Source organism: Lithobates pipiens, unplaced genomic scaffold (genome assembly GCF_037356315.1).
Source record: "Lithobates pipiens isolate NorthernLeopardFrog02 unplaced genomic scaffold, aLitPip1_a1.2 Scaffold_18, whole genome shotgun sequence".
NCBI classification, from domain to species: domain Eukaryota; kingdom Metazoa; phylum Chordata; class Amphibia; order Anura; family Ranidae; genus Lithobates; species Lithobates pipiens.
Genome location: NW_027507758.1, coordinates 305,539,621 through 305,557,446, shown reverse-complemented (window position 1 = coordinate 305,557,446; position 17,826 = coordinate 305,539,621). Strand labels below are relative to the sequence as shown.

The window sequence follows — 17,826 nt, the reverse complement described above, 5'->3', positions numbered from 1 at the left end:
TTGTATGCCCGCGCAATTGTCATTCAAAGTGCATCAGCGCTGAAAGCTGAAAATTGGTCTGGGACTGAGGGGGGTTTAAGTGCCCAGTAAGCAAGTGGTTAAACACATACTTGTCTTTCCACTCTCCCATAAATAATCAATATTGGGCGCAAACTTAGCGCCCATAGCCAAACCTTTCTTTTGGGAAAAATATAAATTATTGATCCAAAAATAATTGTGAGAAAGACAAAAATCAAGAGCATCACGTAAAAAGATCTTTTGATGATGCAGCAAGTCCTCTCTTTGGCTTAAAGCCCAATTTTGGGCCAGTATCGCATTGTCATGCTGCATCATCATATACAGTGATGATTCATAAGCGGTGACTATGAAGATCTCATCATTCTCAGTGAATCTAACTTCCTCAAGTAATTGTAAAAGATTCTTTGTGTCTCTAAGGTAGGCCTGTGTCACTATTACACTTTTTTGTAAGAAACAATCTAAATACTGGCCCATCCTTGATGTCGCAGATCCAATTCTGGTTACAATGGGCCTGGCAGGAGGATTTAAGGGGTACTTGTGTATTTTGGGAAGAGTATATATAAGAGGGATATGTGTGCTACTAGGGGCAGGGTATTTTTTTCTCTTTCATTGTTAAAACCTGCGATTGGTAACCAAATTCTAGGGCTGTCAATTCTTTATATTGTGTGGTGGGGTCTTTCTCCAGTCTTTTATATGCATCAACCTCCAACAGCATCTCTGTTAGTTGATTATTATAAAATTCTTTATTCAGAATAACGACTCCCCCTCACTTGTCTGCTGGTCTATCACATTGTTCCTCATTTCAAAACATCGCTATACCTTCCCGTATGTAGTGTGGATTTACACCTTTCTCAGGGACCACTTTCTCCAAATCCCTTAGTACTAGTCCTTCAAATACTTCCAGATGATGAGCTGTTAGGTTAGGGTGATTGAATAATGACTTATTCTTTAACCCATTATTGACACCTACTGAAGCATTGCCATACAAACTAACTGGCTTCAAATTTTTATTTGAAAAAATATTTTTTTAATTCTTGTTTCCTCATGTATTTATGCATTTATTGATGGGTCTTTTCAGGTCACATTTCAGACCGATATGTAATATATTATTTTCTTTCTGGGTTAGTTGGACATCACTTAAATTATAAATCTCCTTTAATCTGTTTCCCGCCTTGTTTTTTTGTTGGACTCTAGATCCAGCCCTACTTCTTCCTGCCTTGGGCCTTGTTGGTGGGACTGGTTTCTCTCTTGATATAGTTGCTCCCTCCATTGTGGTTCTCCCTAGGGTGGGGTCATTGATGGGTAAGGGGGTGATGGTCTGCCCCTCCGGGGTGGGTACCCTCGGCCTCTCCTCTAACCCCTCTCCCTAAAAAAATGGAGGGGTGAATAAGTGTCATTACCATTATCATAGTTCCACAAAGATTAAAATATATTGGTTACGAGTAAATGGTAAGTGTCCTCAAACTTGGGTTTGTGGATTCCTGTTGGTACCACCTCTTCCTCTCATATTCCTACCTCTAGTTTGATTTCCCCTCCAGGGGGTCGAGTAATCACTGTTTGAGGCATTAGTCTCATTCTAGATACTTGCTGTGGGGGGGAGATGTAAATTCTTAAATTCTCTCCATAGGGTTTTGTTTTGCCGTCAATGGTTCACGTTTAGTATGATTCACTATACACTGGCAACTATATATTGATTTCGTATTAAAATCATTTAAGTCGTGAGAAAACTTCTTAGTTTTTTTCTTATGGGTATCCCTATCTACTTTTTCTAGTCTCTTTTTAATACGGTTATTAAAATCAATAATTTGCTGTTAGTCTTTAATAGGGTCCAACTGAGTCTTTGTCTCCGGCCAGAGACAAGCCAGGAAGCAAGTGGTGGATGCGGAGCGTGAGTCCCACCATTCTCTGTGTTATGAGGAATGCTCGTCTAATTAGATAGTTTTAAGCTGTTGTCATCGGCACATGCGCACTGGGGCAAACTGAAGCAATGCCACCTATATGCCGTTGCTTCAGTCTGCGTGCCATTCCTGGTGGCTCCTGCGCACGTGAGTGGCGTCAACGCTGCTCCAGACAATCACAGTGCTGGAGCCGCGATACCCGTAAGTAACTCCAGGACATGTCAGCAGCCGGAGGGGGGAGACATGGACCGCTGCAGGAGCTTCAATCTGAGTTAACACATAATGAGCTAGTATGCTATGCATACTAGCTCATTAAGCCTTTGTCTTGCAGGGCTTTTTTTTTTACGAGGGTTTACTTCCTCTTTAATACCGTGTAATGCCCTCTTTAACATCAATGATAGCTTGAAGTTTTTTGTGGTATTTGTGGATGAGGCTCTTTATCTTCTCAGATGGTAAAGCTGCCCATTCCTCTTGGCAAAAAGCCTTTAGGTCCTGTAAATTCTTGCATGAACTGCATGTTTGAGATCTCCCCAGATTGGCTCAATGATAATGGGGACTGAGATGGTCACTCCAGAACCTTCACTTTATTCTGCTGTAGCCAATGACAGGTCGACTTGGCCTTGTGTTTTGGATCATTGTCATGTTGGAATGTCCAAGTACGTCCCATGCGCAGCTTCCTGGCTGATAAATGCAAAATGCTCCTCCAGTATTTTTTGATAACATACTGCACTCATCTTGCCATCAATTGTGACCAAATTTCCTGTGCTTTTGTAGCTCAAACATCCCCAAAACATCAGCATTCCACCTCCGTACCTTTCACATTGGCCTTGTTGACTCCTCTCCAAATACACCATTTATGGTTGTGGCCAAAAAGCTCAATTTTGGTCTCATCACTCCAAATGACTTTGTGCCAGAAGGTTTGAGGCTTGTCTCTGGCATATTGTAAGCGAGATACTTTGTGGCATTTGTCTACTATAGTAGTGGCTTTCTTCTGGCGACTCAACCATGCAGCCCATCTTTCTTCAAGTCCATCCTTATTGTGCATCTTGAAACAGCCACACCACATGTTTTGAGAGAGTCCCGTATTTCACCTGAAGTTATATGTGGGTTTTTTGCATCCCAAACAATTTTCCTGGCAGTTATGGCTGAAATTTTAGTTGGTCTACCTGAAGGTGGTTTGGTTTCAACAGAACCCCTCATTTTCCACTTCTTGATTAGAGTTTGATTAGAGTTTGAACAATGCTGATTGGCATTCTCAATTCCTTGGATATCTTTTTAAATCCCTTTCCTGTTTTATACAGTTCAACTACCTTTTCCCATAGATCCTTTGACAATTCTTTTGCTTTCCCCATGACTCAGAATCCAGAAATATCAGTGCAGCACTGGATTAAAGATGCAAGAGGTCTGTCAGTAGTCCAGAAATGCATTGACCTTTTATGCACACTAATTACAAGCAAACAGATCACAGGTGAGGATGGTTACCTTTAATAGCCATTCAAACCCCTTTGTGTCAACTTGTGTGCATGTTATCAAGCCAAAATCACCAGGGTATGTAAACTTTTGATCAGGGTCATTTGGGTAGTTTGTGTTGCCATTATGATTTAGTAAACACAGTTGATTGATAACAAATGGCTTCAGCATGAGTGAAATAAATGCATAACCATGAGTGAAAGAAATGTTTTTGGGTTATGATTCATATTCTCAGAAAAATGGCCAAGAAATCAAATTCTGCCGAGGTGCGTAAACTTATGAGCACAACCGTATGCATGTATACACACGTTTTATATCTTTATGTTACATTGTATTTTTTTATAGACCTATGTCCTTTTTATGACTGTACACAAATAAATTGGCGTTGTTTGCCTTTTAACTCTATCTACTTTTTCTTTGAACTGTTTTAAAGGCCCTGAGGGTTGTCCTTTGTGCATGTGTATGCATCATTTTGTATTTTCCTTGTGCAGGGTGAATGGTCCTGTATCCATCTCATCCTGTAGTTTTCTGCAGGCAGCCAGTAGTGGGTGGAACTTGCGGGGTCCTTCCCACAGCACTGCTCTGTGAAAACTATGTACAGCAAAGTGATGATGTCATTGCTATTTATACCAAGTAATAACAGGGTTTACAAATGTATTTGATAAACCCAAAGTGGATTTATATCCTATGTGTATATTGCGGAATATATCTTTTTTTTTCAGCTTCAAGATCACAAATTCAAAAACAAAATAAAGAGGAAATTACATTTATCCTCCAATTATAGCAAAGCCTTTCTTTTTCTTTTTTAAGGGAATCAGTTATGGCAGAGATACAAACTGGTCACCACAAACAACTGGCTTGTCTTCTTGTAACTAAAATCAAGATTTTTTTTTTTTCTAATACAATGTTTAGGGAGCACACAGCAGAATTTATTCTTTGTTAAAGTAATTGTAAAGTCTCTTTTTTTATATATAATAAACATATTATACTTGCCTACTATGTGCAGTTGGTTTTGCACAGGGCAGCCCGGATCCTCCTCTTCTCAGATCCCTCTTTGCTGCTCCTTGTCCCTTCCTCCTGTCAAGCTTGCTATGGGGGTACCTGAGCTGAGTTGCAGCCCTGCTGTGTCTCAGCCACTAAGGAGGGAGAGTCACAGACGGCTGAAGAACTCGTGGACATCGCTGGATAGAGATGAACCTCAGACAAGTATTAGGGAGGCTGCTGTACACAGAAGGCTTTTAATTTTCATGTATAGAATGCATGAAGATAAAAAACCTTCTGCCATTACAACCCCCTTAAGTCACTGATATGTAACTGGACATTGTGGTAGTACCTTTTTTAACAACAGATCTACTTTAAAAATCACCAAAGACCACACTGCTAAAAACCTAAAACACAATACATTAATAAAAGGCTTGACAGAATTCTCAAAATGTGTCAAGATTTGCTTTTGTACTGTGCTTTAAACAAAAGGTTTACTAACAAGCTGCACTTGCCTTTGCAGTCAGTTTTCAAACAGAAAATAACTAAAGCCAGACAGCTTTCGTTTGGAAATAATTTAGCTTGAACTTGACTCCTTTGACTTTGCTAACCGGTGAACTTGGTTGATCCAGAATTCAATTATTTAAATTCTCAAAGGTAATTTTGCAGTGGTTCATTAATTAATAATAAAACATTAAATTTGGAGATATAAAAACAAAACTGCAGACAAAACAGCAGGCCGCTCTAAACTACGTGAATAAAGACTGCTCTGAGATAAGGTCATATAAACTACATATGTTTTCATGACAGGGGACAATAAGTCTGTGCATACGTTAGGGTATCAAAGGTTCAAAGAAGTTAACAAATCTCAGAGACAAATACAATAAAGATCACCTAATTAAGTTAAAGCTTGTAAATGTTACCATGACAGAGTAGCTTACCAACTATTTCATCTCAAGAGCTAGACTGCATTAGCCTGTAACCCATCATAATCATATATTGTAATACAAGCTCAATAGGCAAGATACACAAAGCCAAAGTGAAAAATTGAAAGTGCAAAGTAAAAGCCATACATTTCATCTTAGCTGAACTTACCTGAGTCCGTAAAATTTCACCTTTTGACAACTGCATATCACCAGTCAGCTCTTTCACTGTGACACCCAATGGCTCTAGACGCTTGCTGAAGTAATTTGTCATCTCAGCTGCCAAGGCCTTCATAGGTGCTACATACACAATCTGTACAAAAGGGGACACCAAGCTGATAAACTAGCAAAACTCACAATGTCATTTGTCCCAAAACAACCAGTACAAATCAAAATTGATTGTGAAATATGATTCCAAGCACTTACAGTGAAAAATCTTAATAGTGATATATGATAAGTTGTTAGCTTTGCTGGATAAGTGTGCAGCTCTTTAGAGGACAATGGATTTTGTTTATATAGCCTCATCACTCTGAAAATTGGTTCTGCATCAAAGCTAAATGCATTTTCATAGCCTTTTCACATGGGTAATAAGATTTTCAGGACACAAATAAGGATTGCTATTATAGTAATGAGCAAAATCAAGCAGCATTCTTTATATGAATTAGGACTGACTAATGCTCTTGAAAACTTACTATTATTTACTAATAAAAAAAGAATTGTATACCACATTTGAAGTCTCCTATCAATAAAAATGTAATATAAAAAAGTTTTACAAGAGATACAAGTATTCCTGAAACATCATACAACTTTTTGTTTTACCTACAAACGGAGTACACCATTTTTTTTATTGATAATGCATGCTGTTCATCATACTCATACAACAGAGCACCCAGGAAAATGATTAACAAGAGTGCACAATAGCCAATACGTCTCTTAAGATGTAGCATGGTGGCTGTCTTGCTTCAGTTTTCAAGATGCCATTTTTTTTTTCAAAACAGGTTAAAAATGCTCAGGTTATTTTTTAATTTTAATGACAGTGCAACGCCTTTAAGGTGACAAATTAGGAGACAAAACAGAAAAAAACGCCCCCTTATCCCAACATACCACCTGGCATTTCCCACCAAAGACACTTGTATAGTAGGCATGTTGTTTATTAACATTTAATGACTGTATAATATGTACTAGGCGTTATTCAGACAGAAACTAACACCCGTAGCCTGTGAATGAGTGCCTTGTTTATGCAGCTGCACCCACATGGCTGTCAAATATCTGTACAGCTGCTCTGTCCCAATAGACATGAAAGGGCTGCCTGCAAGCAGGATGTGGCAAGTGAAACCTCAAACAATGAGCTCATTCACAGGCTATGGATATCAGCAACCATGTAAATGAGGCCCTACAGTAAATAGCATAAGTTATTCGCTGGTTTATTTTGGCTTTACTTTAAGAGTATGCCAATTAAATGGCCAGCTGACTTTCTCTGTTACGATGTTGTATGGTATGGGAATGCATTAGGCGTATCCTTTTTATAATTGGTTGAATGTCAGCCTGGGGGTGTGCCAATTGTGGCGCACTCAAATGATGTCACTCAGCGGTAATGCCGAGTGATGCCCGATCAGTTTTACAATGGCTTTCAGCTGTTCTTAGACAATGGTAGGTATAAATAGCCCTCCTGAACATATCCACAATGTGGCTCACATTTTCCCCGGGGGATACAATGAACCTAAGACTATCAATGGTGAGCTGTTAGACAACCAGCTTTTGGCACTGCAGTGTTTTTATTCAAATAGCTATTGGAGCAAAGTGTTGATGCCTTTTTTGGTTTTCTTTTTTTCCTTGTTTCTTTCTTTTTCTCCAGCCTGTCCAAATAGACCTTTGGAGTTCATGTAGCCATATTTATCTTGGTTATCTGGAGGAGAGATTGATATACCCATTTTTAAATTGACATACATATGTCCATGTGGGAGAATATTTAAGTCCCTGATATTGAAGACCAAATACAGTTGGAAAGGTTCTGTCGTTACCATTTCCTTCCCCCTCCTACTCTTCCAATGATCCTGGTTTCCACGGTTTATCCCTGTGAATGATACCTTGCAACAAATTTCATTTGAGCAGACATTTATACCTATATTCCTGTTCTAATAGGTATGTTCCCCTATATATTTTTTTTATCAATCTTAATAGTGAACATGGCTGGTCTTTGATGCTAATTTTGACTACTATGTTAACCATTACAACCCAATACATGGTTGCTAGCATTGACAGAGTATGCCTCCCTTTCTACACTGTGACTCTTTGATGATCATTTGGAAGATCTCCATGCGGGGATAGTCTTAAGCTGACAAGGTAGTTGTGTGTGTGTGTGTGTGTGTGTGTGTGTGTGTGTGTGTGTGTGTGTGTGTGTGTGTGTGTGTGTGTGTGTGTGTGTGTGTGTGTGTTATATGACTTAAGGATATGACCGTGGCTAAAAGTTTTTATCACATATTATTGTTACACAATGTCTGATTGATGTGTTTTATCATAGATAGTGAGACCTGTTCCTTTCAACAACCCACAAGTGTGTCCCGATGAAGTAAAATAGCAAAATGCGCTGACGCACAGGGGCTCACTGCTGTCTATCTGGTGTCAACTTTTTTTTACGTAATACATTTATGACTATTTTGTGTTAATTGTATGTTTTTTAACTATTCTTCCACTTGACTTGTTTGTAATGATTTGCTGTTCATAAAGTATATATTTTTTACTATAATCTCATCTATTTTGCCTGTAAAATCCGACTTGGAGCCATTTGGCGCTCCATGTTTTTCTGTAAATTTAATTCTATACGGATGTGGCCTTAGAAGCCTTATCTCAATTTTTACCAATTAAAGGGTCTCAAAGATTTCCAATTCTCTGTATAAATAACACATGCATTACTAGAACAGACCAGTCTTTGTTAAAATGAACAAATACCTTAAATGCATCCTTTTTAATGACACCTTGTTGAATATTTTGGTGGATTTCATGCAAGACCGTTAGCATGGCAATGTTTGTTTTGCCTGCACCGGTTGGTGCACAGATGAGCATGTTTTCATTGGTGTTGTAAGCAGTCTCAAAAACTATTGACTGGATCCGATTCAGTCGTTTCACTCCTTTGAAGACCAGTTGTCCAATCTAGAAGTGGGAAAGCATACATAAATTAAGGAAATGTTACTTCAAGCACAATATGAGAAAGTATAATACATATTATAAAGCCTGTACGCTTGTGAGTTTGAAAAATAAAGCAATGAAAAGTGTGAAAAATAGGATGATGAGCTAATCCATGTTGTAAATCCAATTAAAAGAGTTTAATGTGACATTAAGCCTCAACAGGAAAAAAGTTATGCTTATTATATTAAAATATAATCATATGCTAAGCTGGTTATGTGTATGCTGACAATTCAACAGTAAAAAGATGCAAGACATTAAGTTCCCTTTTTTTTATCGCAACAAGTACTCTTGTTTTTTCATGGAATAGCATGTAGGCAGTATGAAGAAGTTATATGCTTTTAAATTACAGTACAGAGTTTTGGTTAAGAAAATGAAACAAAATAACAACGAAAGATTACATTCACCTGCTGTAAATTACTGCACGTAACATTTTAATGGGAGATGTATATTTTTTAATTTTTCATAAATAATTATAGAACAAATCAGTTTAGTGTAAATACTATTACTGTTAATGTTTTAAAAAGCCCGTCTATACATATTCATTTGTAATTATATATGGATCTTGGGTTTACATACAGTATTTGCCCCTGACATATGCAAGCTCTACTTTCTGATTAGTAATGCTACACAATGTTGTACTTTGTCTTAGATCGCTAAAGGTCAACTGAAAAGTGTTTGCAAGGCAAGATTTATATTTTCTTCTCCTAGACCACTACTCCTGTGCTCTCCAACATTAACAAGACCACTACTCTTGTGCCTGCCTACATTAACAGAATCAGATACACACACAATCAAAGACACACAAGTCTCTGAGGATCTTGACTGGAAATCTGAAAGACAGTTTTGCCATTTTCCTTTAGGAGTACACCAAACTGCCAGCTTTGTCTGCTGGCAGTACAATTCTAGGTATACAGATTTAAGGTTAAGTACACAATATACTCTAACAATACAAACACATAAAATGTGCCAAGGTGCCAACAATAAGGGCTCCAGCCAGATTGGTCTGCTAGGCAGTCTGAAACTTTCTACATAGGAATGTGTTAATGACAGTTAGCAATGTGACACCTTGGGGGGCTACATCCAACCCTAGGCTATTGCCAGTGTTGGATATGCAGAAATCAAGTTCCAGCATGTCAAACTACTGTAAACAGTCCAAATAAAAAAAAGGAATCTTTAAGATAAGAAATAAGTACATTATTTGCACAAAACAATAATATAATTTGATAATGACAGGTACTCATTTGATTCATGTTCAACATTTTGCTTATCCTCATATTTTACCCACTACAAGTGCTGCAATAGCTTTCCAACCACAAGTTGAGAGAATGCCACAAGTTAAGAGAATGATCATTTCGAAGACCTATGACAAATTGTAGCCAACACAGTGTGTGACTACTAGCTGTCAAATTGTTCTGTCACTCACAGCTACAGTTCTTGCAATTTACTAGGAACCAATCACATAGTAATTACATAGGGGCTAGTAGGTCATGCAGAAAAAAAAATCAGTCAGCCTGTATATAGCAGTTTGTCTTAGTTTAATACTCTTGTTGGTAGATTAAATTACAGTATTAAAAACATAATATTTGTCAAGCTATAATAGAAACAGAAGTATACTGAATACAAGTCTTAAATAATAATGAAATGGTTAAAGAAATCATTGTACATGCAACTAGGTTAGAACGTCCAAGTGGGCATTCGGAGTTCAGTTGCATGGAGAAAGATTTTCACTGGTGAACTCCAAAATTTTCCATATGCAACAGGACATACACAAAACAAGTAAAGCAGGAAAATGTGGCATCCACTTCTAATGCAGAAAGCTTTTGCTTCTGTGATGTAACACGAAGGCCCCTTTTACATGATTGGGTCTGTCTGTCAGTTTTTTAGGTGGACTTGATCAGACCATCCATTCACCTCTAGTGAGTGGCAGATGTAATTGGACATGTGTCTGTTTACACCGGCCGACATCCGATCCCTTTCTGATAGAACCAGTTCACACCATAGGAACGCAGTCGGGGTGCATTTCAGATGCTTTTCTGCATGCACATTTTTGACACGTTCCAGTGCGTTTTTGATGCAGTCCAGTGAATTTCCCCCGCCTTTTCCTTAACCGTAAATAAGGACGTGTGTTCCAGTGTGTTTTTGGTGTGTTCTGGTGCGTTTTACAGCATTCCAGTATAGTCCAGTGCAGCATGTTCTACTTTTTTCTGGAACTGCATATACTGGTGTGAGCTATGCCATTGAAAACCATATAACCTACTTTCCATGCGTTTTTGATGCAGAAAAAAAAAAAAAACAATGGACTGCATGTGGTGTGAACTGGCCCATATTTTTTTTTTTATTAAAAATGGCTGCTCTTTTTTTGTTTATAGTGGAAAAAAAACGCAGAGGTGATCAAATACCACCAAAAGAGAGCTCTATTTGTGGGGAAAAAAAAGGACATCAATTTTATTTTGGTACAGCATCGCATGGTCGTGCAATTGTCAGTTAAAGCAATGCAGCGCCATATGGTAAAAAATGGCCTGGTCAGGAAGGGGGTAAAACCTTCCGGGCCTGAATTGGTTAAATATCTTATGCCCCTGTGTCCAATCTGACGACTCATAAAGTCCACCAGCAGTAGGCTTAGATCCTGAACATAGATGTTTCCCACATCACAATGTAGAACTACACTTGTAAGTAGCATCTTTGAAGTCATCATAAACAATGCATGGCAGGTAAATGCAGTTCGTGTACAGTACATCTCTTTAGACAAGGTTGTTTCTAAGAGGCTTGGTTTCTGCAAAGAGACTTAGAAATAAACACGCTGATTCTCAGCTGGCAATCAGTGTCATTTTAAAGTTATCACCTGCCATGCAATATTGCTTGAAAATCATTTTGTTTAAGGTGAACAAATCATAGCAGTATCGAACAAGCAAGCAGTCAGTTCAACATGGGTTATAAGCAGAAAACATTTTTAAAGAGCTGGAGTAAATGTCCTTCCACTGACAATACAAAGGGCTATAAATATGGCTACTTGGATTTGTCCAGCATTGGCTTAAGGTGTCCATGCACGATACAATTATAAGCAATGTAAGTTCTAGACCTTAGAAAATATTTAACCCACATCTGGGCTGCCTTGACTTTAAAGATTGAAAGACTTTTTAGATATTGAACTACAAACATGTAAAGTGTGATCTAATACAAACTGCATGAATGAATTTATGTGGCTTTCATACAATATCCACCAAGAAGGCACTAATTAAGGTGCTCAGCATCTGAATAGATTGCCTAGATCTGGTCAAAATGCTATTGTAGATCAACCCACCAAGGACAAAAAAATAAGTCTTGGGTGACCTAACTTTCATACATACTAGCAGCATTACAGTCAGGAGGTCATGCAATGGGGTTTATTTACTAAACAAATAAATCAAATAGCCTTGTTTTATTTTTACCTTGTGCACAACTGGGTATTCCCTGCAAAGTCATTTTTTTCTTAACTTCACACCATTCAGTAGGCGCAGTGAATATGCTCTACTCTTTTAGTAGAGCAATTCCACTGTTTATCTTTACCTGTGCCGATCTTCCTTTTTTCTAATACAAAGTGATAATTTGTCAAAAGGCACAACATATCCACATCATGAATGAATTAAAGTAGAATTAACACAACAGCTGACATTATTACTTTCATTGTCTGCTGCTGCATCTTCTTTAAAATCCTGCACGTTGACTTAAAGTGTCTCTAAACCGACATCATAAAAAATATCAATAAATTCTGTATTGCATGTTGTTCATTACACTCTGCAAAAAGAAAATCTGGTTTATCCTGCTGCTCTTTATCGCCACCTTCCGTTTGTGTCCTCAATTCAGCTGTGGTGGCATCTCTGCACATGCTCAGTTTTCAGAGAGTTTCTATCTATGCTGAGCATTTCCTCCTACCTCTGAGCAGCCCATGTGACTATAGAGTCACAAATGTGGGATGTATACACTGTGTTAAATGACAGCTCACTCCCTCCCTCCTCCATTCCCACTAACCAGCTAAACACAATGTAGGCAGGATATCACATGTAGATTAATGGAGGAATCACCTCCCTCTTATTCTAAGACACAGGCTTGAGGGGTGTGACAGCCTGTGACTGGCATCAAAACCACCCACACTGTTATTTCCACAAAATATTATAGATTTAATTTCAAATATATTTTTATATGACAACATAAAACAGTTCATAGATATTTAGTTTTCCTCTGTACTCCAAAAGGTTTTTTTTTTTTTCTTATTTTGAAAACATGAGTGGCAGCAGAGGATTAGAAGCTCCTCCTGCATGTGTTTCCCTGCAGACAGGCTAGGAAAGAACTGAGTCATGTGACAGCTGTATATAAATGAGAAAAAAGGTACTAATTTGAGCCTCGAGTCTCCTAGCTTCCACATTTGAGAATAACCAAGTTATCCACTTTGATGGTTGAGCAGAATGTAAGGTTTTTGGATAGGATTGTTATTTCTGGTTTTGAAAGTTTGTGATCTAACAAATTGATGATTCCAAGTTCCTCTGTTATATCCACATTTTCAGTCAGGTATGCATGTCCACAAGGGATACCTTGGAATTCTGGAATTGATTCCAAGTCAATTGTAAGAGGATATATAGGTGTTGGGTTTGTTTTTATGTTGTCTGGGTTGTATCCAAAAATGCTGCTCTTGGTGTAGCATCTGAATTTTTTTGCTTATTTATTGCAAGTTTTTTAAGTCGCCTTTTGTATAGTTTCTATTTCATTTTTAATTTGGTTAACCCGGGCAGGGTCCAATGATGTTAGGTTTTAAAAAACAGAGTGCTTTGGTTTTCTGAATGCTATCCTTTTAACATACAATTTGTGTATAAGATTATTCCTTGAATATTTCACTAGTACATTTCTAAAGTCCCAAGTAAGCAGAGTTAAGTGTAGTTGTACAAGGATTTTAAATCTGGAGGCAATGTGGTATGAGATGCCTTTTTTGCTGCTTGAGAATATTCCTACCCAAAAGTGGAAGCTCCATTTGTTCACACCCTTCCGCCCCCATCCACTGCCTCATTTGGCACTTTTTTGGGGGGAGGGGGGAGTGAATACCTGTCAAAACCAGGTACCCGCTCCCACTTCCGTGTAAGATTGCTGCACAACAATAATGGTGACCTACAAATATTCTTACCCCTCCTCCTTCCCACCAGCTGCCTTCTGGGAGACACACAGATCCCAGAAAACAGCGGGACCATTTAGAAAGCAGCACGACTCGCGCATGTGCAGTAGGAAACAGGTTGTGAAGGCGCAAGGCTTCACTTCCCGTTTCCCTTAGTAAGGATGCTTAGCGCTTGCACTTGAAGCCGATGGAGGAATCACCTAAGGGTGCCGACATTGCAGGATACCTGGACAGGTAAGTGTCCTTATATTGAAGTGGTTATAAAGTGGCTGCAAACCTTAGACATGAAATATGAACAAAGCATATCCCTGTATAGTATGTACTTGTCTACTTGTCTAATCCAGAGCACTAAGTGTCATTTCTGTCTGCTGCTTCATTCCCCTGCTTTTAACATAAATAACTTTTAACAGGTTTTCTTGACACCAAGAGAAAAATAGTGACAGGGGAGGGATCTCCAGCTGATTAACAGCCTCATCTCTGTTCTTATGTGCTGTGTGAAGGGGTGTGTCCCTTCCCTCCAATCAGCTGTCAGAGCTCTGCTTGCTGAGCTCTGCAGAGTGTAATTTCAGCTCTCTGCTCTCCCCCAATAACATTTGGATGTTATTGAACATTAAAATAGGATTTTTAAAACAGCTTACCTGTAAAATCCTTTTCTTGGAGTACATCAGAGGACACAGCCCCTCAAGTATTTACTTAGTGGGTTATGGGCCTACCTTCAGGTGTTGACACTGGTATAACCAATACAGGAAGTTGACTCGCCTATATAACCCCTCCTCCTTCCAGGAGTACCTCAGTATTTGTATCCAAGCAATATAACCAGTATACTCTCACCCCATAAAACAGAGAGGCGGGAGCCCTGTGTCCTATGATGTACTCCAAGAAAGGGATTTTACAGGTGAGCCATTTTAAAAATCCTATTTTCTTTATCATACATCATAGGACACAGAGCCTCAAGTATTTACTTAGTGGGACATCCCATAGCAATGCTACTTGAGGGGAGGGAGACACAACCCGTAGGTCAACCCCCAGACCTGAGGACTTAATACTGCTGCCTGGAATACACTGTGCCCGAAGGCGATATCCTCATTCCATCTTACATCCACTTGATAAAATCTTGTAAATGTACTGAAGACCAAGTCGCGGCCTAACAGATCTGAGACATGGAGGCCTGGTGACGCACAAGAAGCACTAACTGCTCTGGTAGAGTGTGCCTTAACTTGAAAAGCAGGAATCTTTCCCTTTAAATCATGTTTGAGTTATAACTTGCCAAATCCACTTAGCAACAGTGGATTTTGATGCTGCCTGTCCTTTCTTAGGACATTCTGGCAGAATAAATAAGACGTCAGCTTACGAATCTGAGCAGTTTTCTTTAAATAGATTTTCACTGCTCTCGCTACACCAAGACAGTGTAGTGACTTTCCTTCCATGGAACATGGTCTTGGGAAAAACGATGGCAGGACAATGTCTTCATTCAGATGAAAGCACTTTTGGCAAAAAACATGGACGAGGGCGTAACACCACCCCGTCTTCAAGAATAACTAAATATGGCTCTTTACAGGAAAGAGCAGCCAATTCTGAAACCCTCCTTGCTGAGGATATAGCAACCAAAAATACCAGCTTCCTTGTCAAAAGGACTAAAGGAATATGCTGTATCGGTTCAAATGGCTGCTTTTGTAACACCAAAAACTAAATTCAAGTCCCAAGGGCTTAAAGGTGATTTAACTGGCGGATTAATCCACATAACTCCTTGCATGAAACCCCAGACTAAATGTGTAGCAAGCGGTCTTTGAAATAAAATTGAGACGTGGTCCTTAAAAGTAGAGATAACTGACCTGGAAAGCCCATGTTTCTTCAGAATGTGGGTCTCAATAGCCAGGCCCTTAAATTTAGCATTCGTAAAGTAGGATGGAATATCGGCCCCTGTGATAGCAGATCTGACCTTAGTGGGAGGAGCCATGGACAGTCCACTGCCGTCTTTACGATTTCTGTGTACCATGACCTTCTGGGCCATGCGTGCTCCCAATATTATCGACTTTCTTGATCCTGGAAAGAAGTCGAGGTAGCAACTGAATCGGGGGAAATGCATAGATCAGTGAGAACTGATCCCACGGGGTCACCAACGCATCTGTTCCGTATGCGAGTGGGTCCCTTGTCCTGGACACAAAGTTGACTAGCTTCGTGTTGAATCTGGACGCTAGAAGGTCTACGTCCAGAGTCCCCCATCTTTGGCAAATAGCCCGAAAAATTTTGAGATGAAGAAACCATTCCCCTGGAAATAACTGCTGGCGACTTTAGTTTGCTTGCCAATTCTCTGCTCCCAAAATGAAAACCGCTGATAAGCATGGGACATTCTTTTCTGCCCAAGTTAGAATCTGGTTTACCTATCTCTGAGCTGAGAGACTCTTGATGCCCCCTTGGTGATTGATATATGCCACAGCAGTGGCATTGTCGGATTGGATCCTGACAAGACAATCTTAACCTGGAGATCCAGGTTTTCAGAGCCAGATACACTGCCGAATCTCTAAGATGTTGATGGGCAAGGTTCTTTCGGTTCTTGACCACTGTCCTTGGACAGTTGTCTTCTCTAGTACTGGCCCCCAGCCTGCAAGGCTGGCATCTGTCGTTACTACTTTACAGATAATCGGTCTGAAGGACTTTCCCTTCAGCAAGTCCCAAGTTAGTAACCAATTGAGGCTTTGGGACACTCTTGGGGACAGCCGCATTGGCGAGTCCAAAGCTTGAATCATCTTGTTCCAAGCAGACAGAATAATGTTTTGAAACAGTCTTGAATGGAATTGAGCATAGGGAATTGCTTCAAATGAAGCTACCATATTTCCTAACAACCTCATACAAAGGCAAATTGAAGGATTTCTCTTTGACCTGACCGTCCGCACCAACTCTCGTATGAAGCTGATCTTTGCGGGAAGCAAAAATACCCTTTTCTGGGCTGTGTCTATGATCAGGCCTAAATACTCTAGCCGTCTTAGCGGCCTTAAGGATGATTTCTTTAGGTTGAGAATCCAACCCAGATCTTTCAGGTAACTGCTTGTAATGCATACACTTTGCTTCAAGAGAGCCACTGACTGGTCTATTATCAATAAATCGTCTACGACTGTTATGCCCTGTGCCCTTAACCTGGCTAGAGGTGGGGCCAACACTTTTGTGAACACCTGAGGTGCTGTAGCTAGGCTGAAAGGCAAGGCTACAAACTGAAAATGATGATGTTCTATTTCGAGCCACAGAAACCTCTGGTGAGCAGTAAATATAGGGACATGCAGATATGGGTCTCTGATGTCGATGGATGCCAGAAGTTCTCCTCTCTGTAGGATGGAAACTACTGACTTGATTTACTTCATGCGAAAGGAGTGGATCTTCAGCAACTGATTTAGATTTCATAGATCTAGAATTGGTCTGACATCTCCATTTGGCTTTGGTACCGTAAATAGGTTTGTGTAAAATTCCAAACCTTGCTCTTGTATGGGAATCTGTATGATCACCCCTTGAGCCAATAATCGGTCTAATGCTTGTAACAGGGATTGTCTTTTCCCTGGATCTTTGGGAATGTTTGATCTCAGAAAATGAGATGGTGCAAATTCCCGAAATTCCCCAGAAGTCTTATCCCCACCTTGGTGAGGGGAGATGCCTCTTCATGATGTGGCTTTAGTATTCTGCTTTGCAGATTTGTGGCCCCAGATCTTCCTCTGTGCCTGGGTTTGACCCTGGGATCTTCTGCTAGAGTCTGATGGCGGAGGCCGTCACCCCTGCCTATAGGTGGATGCCCCTGGCATGGGGGAAAAAATCTGTTTAAACGAAGGATGCTTAGATTTCCTTTTGACTGGCAAAAGAGTAGTCTTTCCATTAGAAATTATTTGGCTGTATTTATCCAAACTATCACCAAATAGTCGTTCTCCCTCTTCCTTCACATGTGTATTAGTACAAGGCGTGAAGCCTGATGAATAGAATCCTTCATAGCATCTATAGCAAAACATAATGCTTTTGGTAGCTCAGCTAACTCCCGGGCCAGTTGTGCAGGGAGCTCGTTAAGAGCATCTGTAAACTTGTCCTTTAAAGTGGAAGAAAAACCATGGTTTTAAACAGTTAAAAAAAAAAAGGCATGCCGGGAATGCTAACTGCACATTGGCTGTGCTCTCAGCCAAACTATCAAACCATCCAATGGCTGGTGTCATAACGAATCACATGCGCAGCACCA

General features: G+C 39.6%; 1 protein-coding gene across 1 annotated transcript in view; it reads right to left on the bottom strand.

Annotated features, from left to right (window-relative positions):
- Positions 1–17,826, bottom strand: part of ASCC3 (activating signal cointegrator 1 complex subunit 3) — a 1,010,279-nt gene that overhangs the window by 799,899 nt on the left and 192,554 nt on the right. The window contains exons 9-10 of the mRNA XM_077487192.1: positions 8,240–8,440; positions 5,463–5,603 (exon numbers count right to left, since the gene is read on the bottom strand). Coding sequence (XP_077343318.1) covers positions 5,463–5,603; positions 8,240–8,440 — 342 coding nt within the window. The remainder of the gene's footprint in view (positions 1–5,462; positions 5,604–8,239; positions 8,441–17,826) is intronic.